The sequence below is a fragment of the Phalaenopsis equestris genome, unplaced genomic scaffold (genome assembly GCF_001263595.1).
Source record: "Phalaenopsis equestris unplaced genomic scaffold, ASM126359v1 Scaffold228767, whole genome shotgun sequence".
In the NCBI taxonomy this organism is placed as follows: domain Eukaryota; kingdom Viridiplantae; phylum Streptophyta; class Magnoliopsida; order Asparagales; family Orchidaceae; genus Phalaenopsis; species Phalaenopsis equestris.
Window position 1 is genome coordinate 111,477 of NW_018246741.1, and position 14,763 is coordinate 126,239.

The 14,763-nt window shown below is 35.4% G+C and overlaps 1 protein-coding gene across 4 annotated transcripts in view; it reads right to left on the reverse strand.

Moving 5' to 3' along the window:
- LOC110037993 (WAT1-related protein At5g64700-like) overlaps window positions 1-13,502 on the reverse strand; it is a 46,478-nt gene extending 32,976 nt beyond the window's left edge. The window contains exons 1-7 of one of the 4 annotated variants that reach the window (XM_020742747.1): window positions 13,455-13,502; window positions 13,075-13,302; window positions 12,926-12,988; window positions 12,725-12,841; window positions 12,245-12,494; window positions 12,009-12,167; window positions 11,746-11,897 (exon numbers count right to left, since the gene is read on the reverse strand). In XM_020742747.1, coding sequence (XP_020598406.1) covers window positions 11,746-11,897; window positions 12,009-12,167; window positions 12,245-12,494; window positions 12,725-12,841; window positions 12,926-12,988; window positions 13,075-13,247 — 914 coding nt within the window. In that variant the 5' untranslated portion in view covers window positions 13,248-13,302; window positions 13,455-13,502. Of the gene's footprint in view, window positions 1-11,705; window positions 11,898-12,008; window positions 12,168-12,244; window positions 12,495-12,724; window positions 12,842-12,925; window positions 12,989-13,074; window positions 13,341-13,454 lie in introns of those variants that run through there. The other 3 variants (XM_020742745.1, XM_020742748.1, XM_020742749.1) reach the window with 3 other exon arrangements.
- Between the last annotated feature and the right edge of the window lie 1,261 nt (window positions 13,503-14,763).

Below are 14,763 nucleotides of genomic sequence, written 5' to 3' on the forward strand. Positions count from 1 at the left end.
AATTCTCCTTCACAATCTGAATGAAATCTTGGTGGCTTGACCAAACATTAAGGTATCTAAAGGGAGGTCTACTGTTGCGTTCATTGGCAGAGATGGAAATCAACATAGGTCTATGATCAGACCCTGCCAAACTGAGATGAGTGACATTTGTTTGCAAGTAATTCTGAATCCAGCTGTCATTAGCCACTATCCTGTCTAATCTTTCCCAAAATTTTCCCCTTCTCCATGTGAACTCAGATCCATTAAAGCCCAAATCAAACAGCCCAGCATTATTTATGTTGTCATTGAACTCAGTCATATTTTTAAGGGATGGATTTCTTCCCCCCCCCCTTTTTTTTAGCAGGTGAAGCAATGCAGTTGAAATCTCCTCCAACAATCCAGGCAGTATTAGTAAAATTTCTGATTTGGTGAACCTCTTTCCACAGTTTTTGTCTGACAGTTTTAGAGGATCCAATAAAAACAAAAGTGGCAAAACCAAACTGGTCTGCCATGTTGAAAGAGTAGTGTATAAATTGTGAGTGATTGAGCAAAACCTTGCAGTTCATTTCATATCTACTCCAAATCCAGATCCTGTTGTTCAGATTTGTGGTAAAGGAGAACCCTTGGAAGGCTTTGGCATATTTTTGAATATTTTGGTGAACCAAAGGTTCAAGAATAACCAAACACCAGCACTTGTATTTCTTATTTAAAAACTTTAATCTTTTTAAGGAAGAGAGATCTGCAATCCACATTATATTCCAACATAGCATATTAATCATGTTGTTGGGGTAAATGGAATGAGGGTTGGGACCTAGATCTTGTCCTTTCCCTAGTTGTTTGAGAATTATTTTTTCTTTGGTCCTTCTGCTGTTTCACATCATTTGTTTTAATTTCTTCTCTGATCTCCTTCTTATTTTTTTCTGCTGTATTTTCCATTCACTTTCCATTAAGTGTTGTATCTCTTGTATCATTTTCTCTGAAGGTGTGGTGCACTTCATTTTACTTCTTGTGGACCTCTCCTCATTACCTTTATTTTGTGGGACTTGTCCCAAGTTTTCTATTTCTTTTTTTGGGTGATTGATGACTTTAGTGACCTCTTCCAATTCAGCATTTATAATTCTGTCATTGATCTGTATTCCTTCATCAATTTCTGTTGGGCTTTGCTGTGTGAGAGATCCTACAGGTTAAGTTCCTCCTTCATGCTCCCTTTGATCACCCCATTGTCCCTCAGCAGGATTTTCTATGATTTTAGTTTGGTTTTTGGTCCTTCTTGCTTACTTTATTTCACCATCCTGACTCATAATGATATCTTCCTCCTTAGTAACTTTTGGAATTGGATTATCTGGTAGTCTTTTAGTGTGAGGATGTTGTCTGTAGCATTTTTCCTTGGAATGTCCAAATATTTTGCAATGTTGACAATAATAAGGTTTTTGTTCCATGAATACTTCCTGCCAAAATCCTTTTGCTTCATCACCAATCCACACTCTTTTTAGCTCAGGCAATGTGATATTCCTTTCCTTTCGATATTCCTTTCTATTAGTATTCTTGCACTTGCTGGTCTTCCTTTGTTGTATGTGGGTGAATCCACTTTGAGAGGAGTGCCAATTGCACTTCTTATGTTAAAAAGGGAATTTAGATTGAACAGATGAAATGGAAGGCCAGGTAATTTGAACCAGATTGGTACCACTGGTGGTTCCTTAGAAGGGTCAAAATTAGGTGTCCATTTGAGTATTTTCATATCCGCTCCAGCAATTCTAATTGTCTGTTTGGCAAAGACTCTAGCATAATCTTCTTCTGTGGTAAGTTGTATTAGGAGGTGTCTTCCATCAAGTAATCCTAGCTTCCATGAGCCTATAAACTACAGTGAGTCAAAAAAACCACTCACTAGCTCCATTTTAGGGTGTCCCAAGCTGAATTTTCCCAAGCTAAAATTTCCAATCAGAGTAAATTGAACTTTGTTGTTGAGAATGTTTAATTCTTGGTTTGAGAAAAACACTGAAGGTTACTCTTCCTTAAGTCCAATAGGGTGAATGTAAGGTGAAGTACCTTTTCCTGCAGCTGTGTCAGGAACTCTTGTGGTAACACAAGTTTTTCTATATCCTGCAGTGTATCCACATTTTTTCCAACCACTCCAGCATAAGTGGCTCTGGTCCACTGTGCATTAGTTTCCAAGTCTTCCAAGTCGTTTCCAAGTCAATATGGATGCCATTTTAAAACTCACACTGCATCAGAGGAAAAACCAGAGCCAGGAGTAGGGGAACCTTGAGCCCAGGTTAGTACAAAACAACTCACAAGGTTCCCAAAAAAGCTCCAAGCTACTTGGGTTACCCCCTAAAAGCTCACTTCAGACCAGCAACTTCAGAAGATTGAAAACTTCCAATGAAACAATAACCTATTGATTTTAAGACCCCTAGCCCGGGAAGGCTGAAAAGTCTCTTCAAGAGGTAGAAAAGGCTTAGAAGACCTCTCCCACACTGCCCCAAAAGGGTCTTCCTCAGAGAGCAACCACCAAGTTCCATCCTCCTCCCAGAAACCCTAGCAGAGCAGTTCCTGCCGCCACTATCTTCGAATTATATATATCCTAAAACTATATATACATATATATATATATATATAATTAAACATCTTTTAAAACCAAGCATCGAGATATCCATTCCGGCAACCAATAATTTCTAACTTGGCGACCGATAGTCATGAGCTTGGATTTGAGTTTGGGTTTAGCTAGACTTTGAGTTTGGCTCAATTAATTGATCAAATTGGCTTAGATAATTGTCTTGAAAAGTTTTGAAAATAAATTGGGTAGATTTCGAAGTTCAATTTTGTGGAATTTGGCTCATGACCAATTTTGGGGCATTTGGGTTTAGATTGGGCTAAGATTTAGGCTAGGCTCAATCAATGGTTTAAATTGGTCCAAGGGTTCGTAATGAAGAGTTTTAGATATCAATTGGGTAGAAATTTTGGAGTTATGAGGTTCAACTTTGAGAGATGTGGACTTAAGTGAAAATTTGGGGATTTTGGCCTAAGTTCGATTTGGGAGAAATTTAAGGCCCGACTATGGCTAATTGAAAATTCAATTTTGTCTAAACGAATGTTACAAGGAATTAGAAATTCAAAATTGGGGGAAATTGGATAGGTTCGGGGGTTCAATTTTGAGAAATTAGAAATGTGGTTAAATTGGGCATTTTGGTTGGGCTTGGAATTCAAGTTAGAAATTGGGTTTAATTGAGCTTTAATTTTGTTTCAATTAAGCATATACATGATGAATTCGAGTTTTGAATTGAAATTGGGTGAGGTTGATGTCAATTTGGTATAAAGGGAATCATTTGGGTTTTGGTCAAAATTGGTCAAATTGGACTCATGGAGTGGTTCAAACTGATTTTTGGGACATTTGGAGTGATCTTGGAAATCTTGTGAATTTTTAGAAATCTTGGGGTAAGAACGGCATTTTGGTAATTTAAGCAATTTTGAAGGTATTTTGGGGATTTTAAAAAATTTGAGGCATTTTTTTCAATTTGAGTGATTTAAAATGGTTTGAAATAATTTTTGTAGAGACTTTGAGGATTTGGGTAATTTTGAGAATTTTTGGGTTTCAAGGGTAATTTGGCAATTATGGGAAAGTTTAAGGGCAAAAGGCTAAAAAATGGGTATTTAGGTAAAATTGGGGTTCAATAGGATGTCAATCATGAAATTACCCTTCATAAGGCATGAGACCAAAGCAAACCCCACTTTGGATCTATCAGAACTATTTTTGGTTAAGAAGTTGCTCGGTAGAAGATGTCAGCCACCGGAATTGAAATCCTGTCGCCCACTTCTGAAAGGCATTTAAATTACATATGTATATAGTTTAAGAAAATATGAAATCGAACTGACTTTCATAGTTTAAATGAAAGCACACTATACCTCAAACCTTTTATCTATCCTGAAGGATAAACACAAGACTTGAGGATGAGACTCGATCAAATAAACTAAGAAATATATGACATCCATTTGGTCTACTAAAAAATTCTATTTGCTGACAAATTCCCCTATTTAATATGAAGAATTAAATAGTTTTTATATTAAACTGGGGTTGGACAAGCTTCTTATAAGGGAAAACCTCTATAGTTAATTACATCTTAAATGACCGAAGTCACCTAAGAAAACTCTTGATAAAAATCAGGAAATGTTATCTTCAAAGTGGTCAAAAGGATAGGACATTTAATGAATTTAATGAGAACAGACAACGAGCTATGAAAGGAGAATGGCTCAAATTTGGAGCATTTTGTTGTAGAGTCCAAAGGAGGAAGAACTAGGGGATATCACAGATCCGTAGAGATCCGTAGGAGAACCTCCGTAACTTCTCAAGCTATCTTAATATTGGTTTCAGTTTTGAGGAGAAATATTTAGGTGTTTCATCTTGCAAATTTTATTTATTAGGGCTTACATTTGTGGGCTTACATTTGTGTGTAGGGCTTACATTTGTGTGAAATGATCACACAAATAGCCTGCAAGATGTGAAGATTTAGGTCATGACGGACGACAACCTTCGAATCCTGAGATGAGTTAGGGCTTATGATGTATAGCATGGATGTACAAAGGCCTAAAGATGAGTTGAGGATATATGTTGCACTAGGCAGACAACCTTCAAATCCTATGGCTTGATTGTTTAATTATAAGGAAGGAAAACGGGTTTGCTGAAGTAGGTGTGTTTTTCTTTATGTAGTTGTGTTTTGTTGTTGAAGATGGTTGTGCAACCCACCATGCTAGCTCCAAGTTTCTCATCATGATGTGTTTAAGTTTTCTAATGTGTCATGTTATGATGTCAAATCAGATGTTCCTATGGTTATACTTCTTTAAATATTATGGGAGATGTTAATGATGATTAGAGCAACACCGGGTAGGATCCTACGGTTCCTAGATGTTAATGTTGATTAGAGCAACACCGGGTAGGATCCTACGGTTCCCTCGTTCCAGCACCACTATTTTCTATTGGATTAATTTAGTCCAAATGAATTTACTAAACTCAACTTAATGAGTTCCATACTTTCATTTATATAGTGCGAAATCTCATTAGCAACCGTAAGTTACCTCCTCTGATAAGTTACCTCCCTTGAGGGATTCCTGATCATCCGATAGAGACATCTTAATTTAGTTGCAATTGTGATTTTTGTAATGTTTGTGATTAAATTTTGAGTTATTTTATATTTTGAATGTTTTGGAGGTGAATTTTATCTTAATTGATTTTAATTTTTTTTTGGTTTTGTGCCTATCCTAGCAGTTTTAGGTTTTCATGCAGAGTGACATCGTTATTTAACATGCAAGTTTTATAAGCATAAAAGTATTGTGCAAAAAGTAAAAGAGAAAACGATGCTGTAAATTGTAAAAGCGTACCTGGCGAGTCTTCTCGTTCCACCACCTAAAAGGTCAGTACTTATAAGATATGTAGATAATATTGCACGAAGTTTAAATTGCAAGAGTAGATGAAGGTTTAGCTACCAAACGCCCAGTTATGATTTAATTGAATCTCAGAAGATCCTAGTGGATAATTTTATAACAAAATATGACAAGTTCAATTTGTCCTTCAGAATATCCAATCGATTTCAAAATGTTTAAGGTGTGACCCTAGAACATTTTGATTATCTTTTAAAATATCCTAGTTTATTTTAATCTTATCATAATGTTCCAATAATCATCTAAAGTTGAAGTGTGACTACCCCATTGCTCAGTGAAACTCAGCAATCTAATTATCCCAAGGATATGGTACTCGATTAATCAATTGATTTTTCATTGAAGAGTTATGTGAGTGGGTGTCCTTAAGGCATGTTTGAGTCATTTAATATTATGGTGCCCGGAGTTAAAGTTAGGCTCGTAGTACTTAAAAATATTAATCACCAATCATATCATTTTCTAAATTCAATCAACTTGAGTTAAAACATCGAACCTATGTCACTACCAAGCCTTTAACAATCATAATTAGTAAAATGGTGATTATCAAGGTTTTGATTTGAGTGATGCGTATTCTTATTAAATATCCTTAATTTTTGGCTTGAGGAAAGTGAATTATCATCTTTCTGCTGAAGCCCATCACTTAAGAATCATTTGGTCCTTAAGTGACTTCCGAGTCATGAAGATTAGGAGAATTATGCTCTTAGTTGATGTTGTGGAAGGGTGTTGAATGGCTTTCTACCTTGTAGCCCTATTATATTTCAATCATCCAAACATGTTTATTAAGATCAAAATTACCCATTTTCCCTTTTATAATCCTAAATTTTTTATTAAGGCACCAAAGTCTTAAAATTACCACTTCGCCTTTATGGAACTTAACCTCATAACTCTTTAAGCATAACTTAAATGATTTTGATGGTTTAAAGTGTTATATCTATGTGGTAATTAGAATATTAGAGGAGAACATGTGGACCTCTTAAAATTTGATTTAATTTAGATAATTTTTTAAATTTAAGAAATAGGATTTTGGAAGGTTAATTAATTTAATCCAAAATAAAATTGCTATTTATGAAAAAATTATTAGAGGTTTCTTAAGGTCAGCGAACACTTAGGCAAAATTTCATGATTTTTTAGATCAAATTTCTATTTTTATTATTTAATTTTTAATCAATTTCAATGATTAAATAGAATATAAAATAATATTTTAATTGAAAAAATTATTTTTATACTTTTATGAGACTCCTTTTAGTTCAGAAAACTCAAAAAATTAAATTTTTTATTTTTTATTTTTAATTTATGTAATATAATTATTTTAGTGAGAAAATATGAAAAATTCATTTTTAAGCCTTTAAAATTTATTTTTAACTTACAAAAATTAGGAAAAATATTTTATTTAGTCCTAAGTGATCAGAGGACAATTAGGCACATTTTGAAATATTTTTATATTTTTGAAATTGTTAATTTTTCTTCATTAATTTAAATCCAAAATATGGCTTAAAAATCAAGTATTTTTCCAAAAATAATTTTTATTTTTCCCAAGTGCCTCTAATCATAAGGAACTAAGAAAAATACTTTTCATAATTTTTTCTAAGTGTATTTAATTTATTACAATTATCTTTGTACAAAAATACAAGATTTCTTAAAAAATACATATTAGTGCTTAAATCAAGCCAAGTAATTTTCAATTTTTTACAGTGGATTGATATGACAATTATGAACAATGTGGAGTTGATTTTGTTAATTTTTAATATATATTTAATTTAAACAAAATAATACAAGGTATTCACATTTAACTAAGTATATAGATTCACTAAATGATTCAAAGCATCACAATATTTTTCGTAGATTTCTCTGACCACAGAAAACCTACTAAAATTGTTCTCATAATTTTTCAAGTGATGTTTTGATTTATATAATTAAAATAAGCAAAAATGGTCACTTTAGCTTGAAAATTAGGGTTAGAAGCATAGAGATGCCCCTTGACCTTGGAAAAATCAGACGATATAGCCTCTATCATGTAGAACAAATTCTCAAAATTTCAAGCAATGGTGAAATGTTTTAACCCATGGAGATCTAAAATACTACCAAGGGTATTTAATTAATTAAAAATCAGAGAGTGAGAAATGTGAGAAAATAATTTTATTTTTTGTCCACATTATTCTCATCTGTTCACTAAGCAAGAGGGTATTTTTTTATTTTTATGATTTTTCTTGAGAAAGATATAGATTTTTGATGTTTAGGCTTTTAAAATAATTCAAAAATCCCTATTTTTCTACTTATCCACACGGCACTGACTGGATCTCAGGCAGCTCTGAAGGATCCACGCGTCGCTCCTCCATTTGACGTCGCCAGCCATGTAACCGCCACACTGACCGTCCTTTATGCACCATGGATCTATTAGGCTTGATGTCCTCCGTCCACTGGATACACGCGTGATCGGACGGCTCTCCGTTATCGTCCCCAAGTGACCTAACCCGTGAGCCGTTCACACTAAAACCTTAACATCTTAGCCTAAATCCAACAAAATTGCTTGGGGTTTGTTCCTAAACCTTCATCTGCTGAAGATGAACACATCTATATAGATTATACGGTATGAAATACAGTAAATACGTATGGAGGGTCGAAATAAGCTCGATTTAGGGTTAGAGTTCAATAACTTTGTCTGAGAGGGGAGGCCTCAATCAGATGGTTGTGGTAGCTTTGATTGGTCCCAAGAAACCTCTAGATGAATTCCTAAGCCTTGGTAAATGTTCTAGGTATGAATTTGATCAAGTTGGTTCTCAGGTGGTGGTCTAGAGCTATGTTAGAGGCTATTTCAGAGAGGACTTTTTGGGGGAATCAGCTTCTTTCACTGTGGGGATGGTGTGTGCACAGTTAATTAAAGTTTGGTTCACTGTGGAGGTGTGGAGAGATCTGTCCTAATTTTGGGGCAAATTTCAGTGAAAAAATTGGCTCTGCGGGGTGGCTATTAGTGGCTGAGAGCAAGGGGATTGCACTTGGGATGGTTTGAAGAAGCTTTGATGAGATTCTGGTAGAGTTTCCTAAAGTTTCCAAGCACACCTCTCTTTGGCTGTGGAGAGCTCCATTTAAAGCCATGGTTGTATGGTAGAGTTCAGAGCTTGGAGTTGGGTGCTAAAGCTTGCTGAGGTGGAGGGAAGAAAAGCTCTAATGGCCAATGGCGAGCTAAGTCAAGGAGGTTCAATATTGTGTTTTATCCACTTGGGGCTCCCTTGGGCTGGCGGCTGCCGGCAGCTGAGGAGGTGGCTGGCTAGAGTATGGTCACTTCTTGGCTCAGGGAGGTCAGAGAGTTGCTAATGATGGTTAACTTCTAAGGGTAAGTGATGATGAAGGAGATATTTCAAGTTTAGGCCAAATATGGGGTAAAATCCCTTAAATTAAGGGACCATTGGTCTGTAGCTCACTTTGGCTGGTTTAGGTGGGTTTATTCTAGTCCATAGAGTGTGCTTAGTGGCTGTGGAGACCTTAATTTGGTGACTTTAGGATGGCTAAGTCAATTTTGGTACATGGGTCCGGGTCTCTTTGGGTCCAAATGGCCAAAAATTTGGTTTAGGTTAGGCTAGACATGACTTTGAGCCCAATTGATTGATCAACATTGTGTAGATGATTGTTATGAAGATTTTTGGTGAAGGATTGAAATGAGTTTGAGTCCAATTGGAGGCTTAATTAGAAGGATTTTGGGATTTTGGTCAATTTGGGCATGTTAGACTAGACTTGGGTCTAGATTGGGCTAAGATTGGGTGAGGTTCAAAATTATTATTTAAAATAGTGTATATGAATGTCATGAAGTGTTTTCAACATAAATTGGGTGCCAATTTTAGGATTAAGGCATTCAATTAGGTGTATTTCGGTGACAACCAATTTGGGGTAAATTTGGGAATTTTTAGATTTGGGTTGAAATTAAATGAAATTAAGGCTTCACCAAGGCCAATTGAAAGTTCAATTTGATGTGTAGTATTGTTATGAGGGGTTTAGGATGTAAATTGGGGCAAATTAAGTAGGCTATGGAGTTCAATTACGTGGGATTAAGTCATAGGGCCAAAATTGGGAGTTTGATATAGATCTAGATTGAGCTCAAAACATGGGCCAATTAGGCTTTGATTTGGTTTATATTGGTCATATGAAAGGCTAATTTGAGTTTATAATTGAAATTGTGGGAAATTGGAACCAAATTGGAACCAAATTAATGGACATTTAAGGCGAATTCAATGAAATTGGGCCTTTAAAAGCAATTTGGGGGTTTTGGTCAAAATGGTTAAATTGGCCAACTTGGGTTCAACTGGAGGTTTTAAATTGGTTTTGGAAATATTTGGAGTGATTTTAGAGGTTTTGGGAAAGTTTGGGGTGCCAATGGTATATTTGTAATTTTGACAATTTTGGGGGTATTTTGGTAATTTTAACAATTTTTGGGGTATTTTGGTAATTTTAGAAATTTTGGGTGTTTTTGGGTAATTTGGGTATTTGAAAATGGTTTGAAATGATTTTTGAACTTGGATATTTTTGGGTGAAATTAGGATTTTTGGCCAAGTTTGGGATTTGGGGGTGTTTAGGTAATTTGGGTAAGTTTTGGGGTAAAAGGTCAAATTGGGTGTTTTTGGTAGAATTGGGGTGTGAATCACCATAAATGAGCTATGGACCAATGAGATCCCCATTTGGGTCTTCTATGTACTAGTCTTAGTTAAACCCTAGCTTAAGGCTAGTGGATCTAGGGGATCATCTGCATGAGTCTCCCAAAAGATCAAGGGGTCATAGTCAACATTTTTGGATTTTAAGATTGTGAGTGAATATAGGTGATAGTGAGTATAGTGAGTGAACAAGCTCCAGACCAACACCTAGGGTCAACCCTAAGGTCAAATAATTATATGGGGACTCTTCTTGAGATCCTCTATACTGACCCCATCCAATGGCTAGACCATAGGTTACTAAAGAGGAAGAACTAAACCTCAACCAAAATTAAGGTCAATAGGATCCTTCATGTGCTGGTCTTAGTCAAACTCTAGCCTATATGGCTAATCGTTTCAGAGGCTATCCACAAAAGTTTTCAAAGAAAGTAAGGGATCCACTAGGCATATCTGGTTAAGGGTTAAGGTTGTGAGTGCAAGTGAGGGGTATCAAGTGCATGTGTGTGAGAGACTGACCAAGACCACATAACCCAGGGTCCTCCCTAAGGCCAAACAGCCCTATGGGGACTCCTCTTGAGCTCCCCCATATTGGCTCCACCTACTAAGTGCTAGAGGTTAGAACCAACATCTGTGAAACTTCAAGATTAGTAAAGAAGAGTTTTGAATTTCTAAATGTGAGGGTTCCATCACTAGTCCTCTAGGAATAATCAACATGAAAGTCCTATGGACGGAAAAGTCCTATGGCTAGATCCCAGGCTTCTAAGGAAGAAACTAGGCCTCCACCAAAAGTGAGGTCAACAGTAAAATATCAAAAATGCCCTAATACGGACCTATTTAATGTAAGGGCAAAATTATAATATTGCCATTTTGCCCTCTCCTTTATATATAGGGGAATAATTTTATGAATATTATGGGATTGATTATTGTACATTCTTGTCCTTTTGTCTCTCTCACACTTATTTATCATTATTTGCACTCTATTCCTTATGCGTGTTTTACAGACAAATCTGTATTTAACACTGAATAAATTTTAATAATATGTTTTTTATTTTTTATTTAAGTTATGGATACATTAAATAATGAAAGAAGAACATATGTTGTGATATCTTCAAAGAAAAAGAAACACAAAATTGAAAGAGACATTTATATACCTACCACCTATATTTCTTTAGTTTTTATATAACTGAAACAAAAACTTTTTTATATTTATACGACACAAAATTTTCATATCATATTAAAAAAGTTTACTATGTTCACAGCTAACATGTATGAAAATTTTTAAATTTAGGTGCTTGATATGTAAATACATAAGAATTAAGTGGTATTAATGTAAATTTCTCCAAATAAAAATAAGAAAATAAAAATTACTTTGGGGAGGTCCAACTATGGGTTTGGCAATAACAACGAAGTCGTAAAGTCGTTGGAGTGATGGCGGAGGGAGGGGGCATCGGTAGAGGTAGAGGTGGAGGTGGTAATTATGATTTTGTGTTTTTGTTTACGTGTTGAAAAACAGAAACGTAGTAAATTTTACAAAAAAAGAAAAAAAATTATTTAATGTTGAAACAAAAAAAGAGTAAACAAAAAAATAATAATAAAAAAAATTATTTAATGTTAAAACAAAAACAGAATAAACAAAAAAAATAAAAGTAAAAAACTGCAAATCACCTAATTGCTTCTTAACCTCTCATTTTATGTCGATTACCTTCCGAGATTTGTTCTCTCTCCCAGTATTACTGATGCAATAGTGATAGTAAAAACAAGAGCCAAAGGGGAGAACGCAGCTACAAAAAATGGGCCCTTCTTATCATTGCACCAGCTTTGCAAATATAGTGCAAGACCAGCAATAAAGACACCCTGTAGAATTTTCATTACAGTTCATAAATCAAACAGTTTTAAAACCATTGCTAAGGATTCAAATATTTATTAGAGCCTACTGAAGATGTTATAAATGTTTATGAACTTTACATTGTAGGCCACTGCAAGTAATCCTTCATCCCAGCGCAGCTTCCATTTCTTAAAATTACTTTCAAAGATGAAAGCAACAAGAAAACACTGAAAAGCGCTGAATAAAGATATTAGAGTAGCTAAGAGAAGCTTGGAAGGATATTCTTTGATTATGATCCCCTATAAAGTAATGTAAGCTTTATGCGACTCTTAGAAGGCAGATTAGGTTTAATTAAGAGATTAGGAAGAAAAAAAACCTGCAGAACTGTCCATAAAGCCCAGAAAATGGCCACCACGAACACAAGAAAAGAACCTAAAATCCATGATAGCCGACTTTCAGTGGAGTAATTGTGGTTGCCACTGCTTTGGAGAAATGGCTGATGAAAGTTCAAAATTTTAAGTTGCGGGCCTTTATACAGTGCTATTAACATTACTCCAGTTACGCATAGTACAAATCCTGAGAGCTTGGCGATCCCCGACATGCTTTTAAGCCGAAAAGTCTCTATCCTAACACAAATATAGGACGATATAATTAGTCAGCCAACCTTATTTTCTGATTCATAGAAATTTATTTGAGATGGAACCAAAAAAAGAAACATGTTTCGGTTCAAGGGGTACGATGCTGAGCTAGCACAAATGAGCTTTGTTTGACAATGAGCTTGGAAAACTTCTTAATATTCACAAATGAGCTTTGTTTCAGATGGAACCAAAAAATTCTTTAGAAGTTTAATGTTTACCTTAGCAGGACAGTTAGTAAAAAGGTGAAAACAGGCATAAGATTCAGAGCTGCAGATGCCACAGTTGCAGATGTGTAATTGACAACTACGCTTTGTAGATTCAAATTTATTGGAAATCTACAGAAAAATAAAAGCCTTAAGCTATAATAAAAACAGAAAATAAAATAAAATAACAAGATTACGAACTTGCACCTCTCTTACCCCAGAAGGGAAAGCATGAAAATCTTCACAAGCATTTTAAATGAAGTCGGCGGTGCTGTTTTCCTGACCATTCATAAATCTTAGTTGTTTAAATCCACGAAATTATAAAGAGATCACAAAGCCCAACAACTATAAGAATGGCTAGTGACCTTGTAAAGATGATGGCCAGTGGCGTTAGAAAAACAGTAGCAACGACTTGTCTATAAAAAACAAAAACAAAGGTACTCATGCCACGATTAAATGCAGTCTTTCCTAACAAATTCATGACTGCCATTAGGAGTTGCACAAATATTATTGCAGAGTAATGCTTCCACGCAGCCATCTTTATCTGGGACTTCGAGCATTTCTTGCAGATTCAGTATATGGAAAACGCGAATCTGAAATATAATTATATAGAAGTTTAGCAGAAAAGAAAAACAACTGTAGATAAACCCACGATGATGATAAAAATGAATGTACAAAGTTTGCAAGTTATTGGAGAGAAAAAGATCTTTATCTAAAGAATTGCGGAAAAGTCGCACCCACTAACCTGGCCTTGCATAAAATAGCTGCTTTTTGTTAGATTTTTCATATCTGCAATGAGATTCGAAAGTAAAGATTATGAAACGACTCCGAGTGTTAGTATTTGATTATCAGTAATGGGTGAGAAAGAGGAAGCCAAAGTTGAAAGTAACTTGTTTTTTGCTGGCTTAAGATTTTATTTTTCTTTTTATTGGCCTAGGAATTAATATTACCTGAATATTTAATTAGATAAAAAGTGTTTGATCGACATCTCATTAAAAAATTACCAATTAACACGCTGAGAAAAAAACAAATACATAGAATACAACTAGCGGAGTTTTTAGAAGTTTAGAGAACAATAAAATAAGTTCTTTGAAAGTTAGTATGTTGTTTTTTTTTTTGGAAGATTTATTTACTTACCACACAATTCCTACGTATTTACAATTCTAACACCTAAACCTAAATTTTTACTCAATTCCACCTTACATGTTGTTGTGTGCTTCTAAATTCACAAGAGTGATATATTAACGTCTTATTATTGTTTGAAGTTCCAATACACATCTAAAAAGAAATTAACATAAAAGAGAACAATAGTTTTTATGTGAAAACCCTAATGAGAAAAAAACTACAGGAGTTAGCCAAGTTGAAATGATTCCACTAAGCCAATGTAAGTTACAAGACTGTACCAACCAAAGAATAGTTATAAGCAATATTACATAAATGGGATATGACTTTTTTTAGAAAAGTAGCAAAAAAGACGAAGGAAGTACGTGATGGTGACCCAGCTGCCATGAAGAAAAGCATCGATGGGGGTTGTGTGTCAAAAATTTGTTGTCAGTGTCTTCAATAAAAGCGGCTATGCAGAGATGGCCTGGAACCAACAACGGTTGTTCAACAGTGGTAATGGCTAGACGACAATGGCCGAGGAGTGGTGAACCAACGGTGGTGGTAGTTTGATGGCGGAGGCTGGAAAACGATGCTCTAATAATGTTTGAGGTTTGATAGTGGTGATAAAGAAATAATGGAAATGGCGATTTGTTGGAGGTGGCTGGGTAAGAATGGTTAGGCAGCAGCTTTTTGGTGGTGTGATTGAGAAATGGTGACAATATTCCAAAGGTGGTGGCATCTCGATGGCAGCAGCCAAGCAGCGACAGTCTAACAGTGGAGGTTGTCAGTTGATGATGATTGTCAAGAAGTGACGGTGGTCACGTGGATGCGACAACTCAATCACAGAGGCTAGGTAGTTGTGGTTTGGCGGTAGCAGTGATTGGTCTATTCTGGCAGCAGCCCATCGACGACGGGGGCAGCCGGTGGGGGGGAGTTCGATTGTGGTGGGG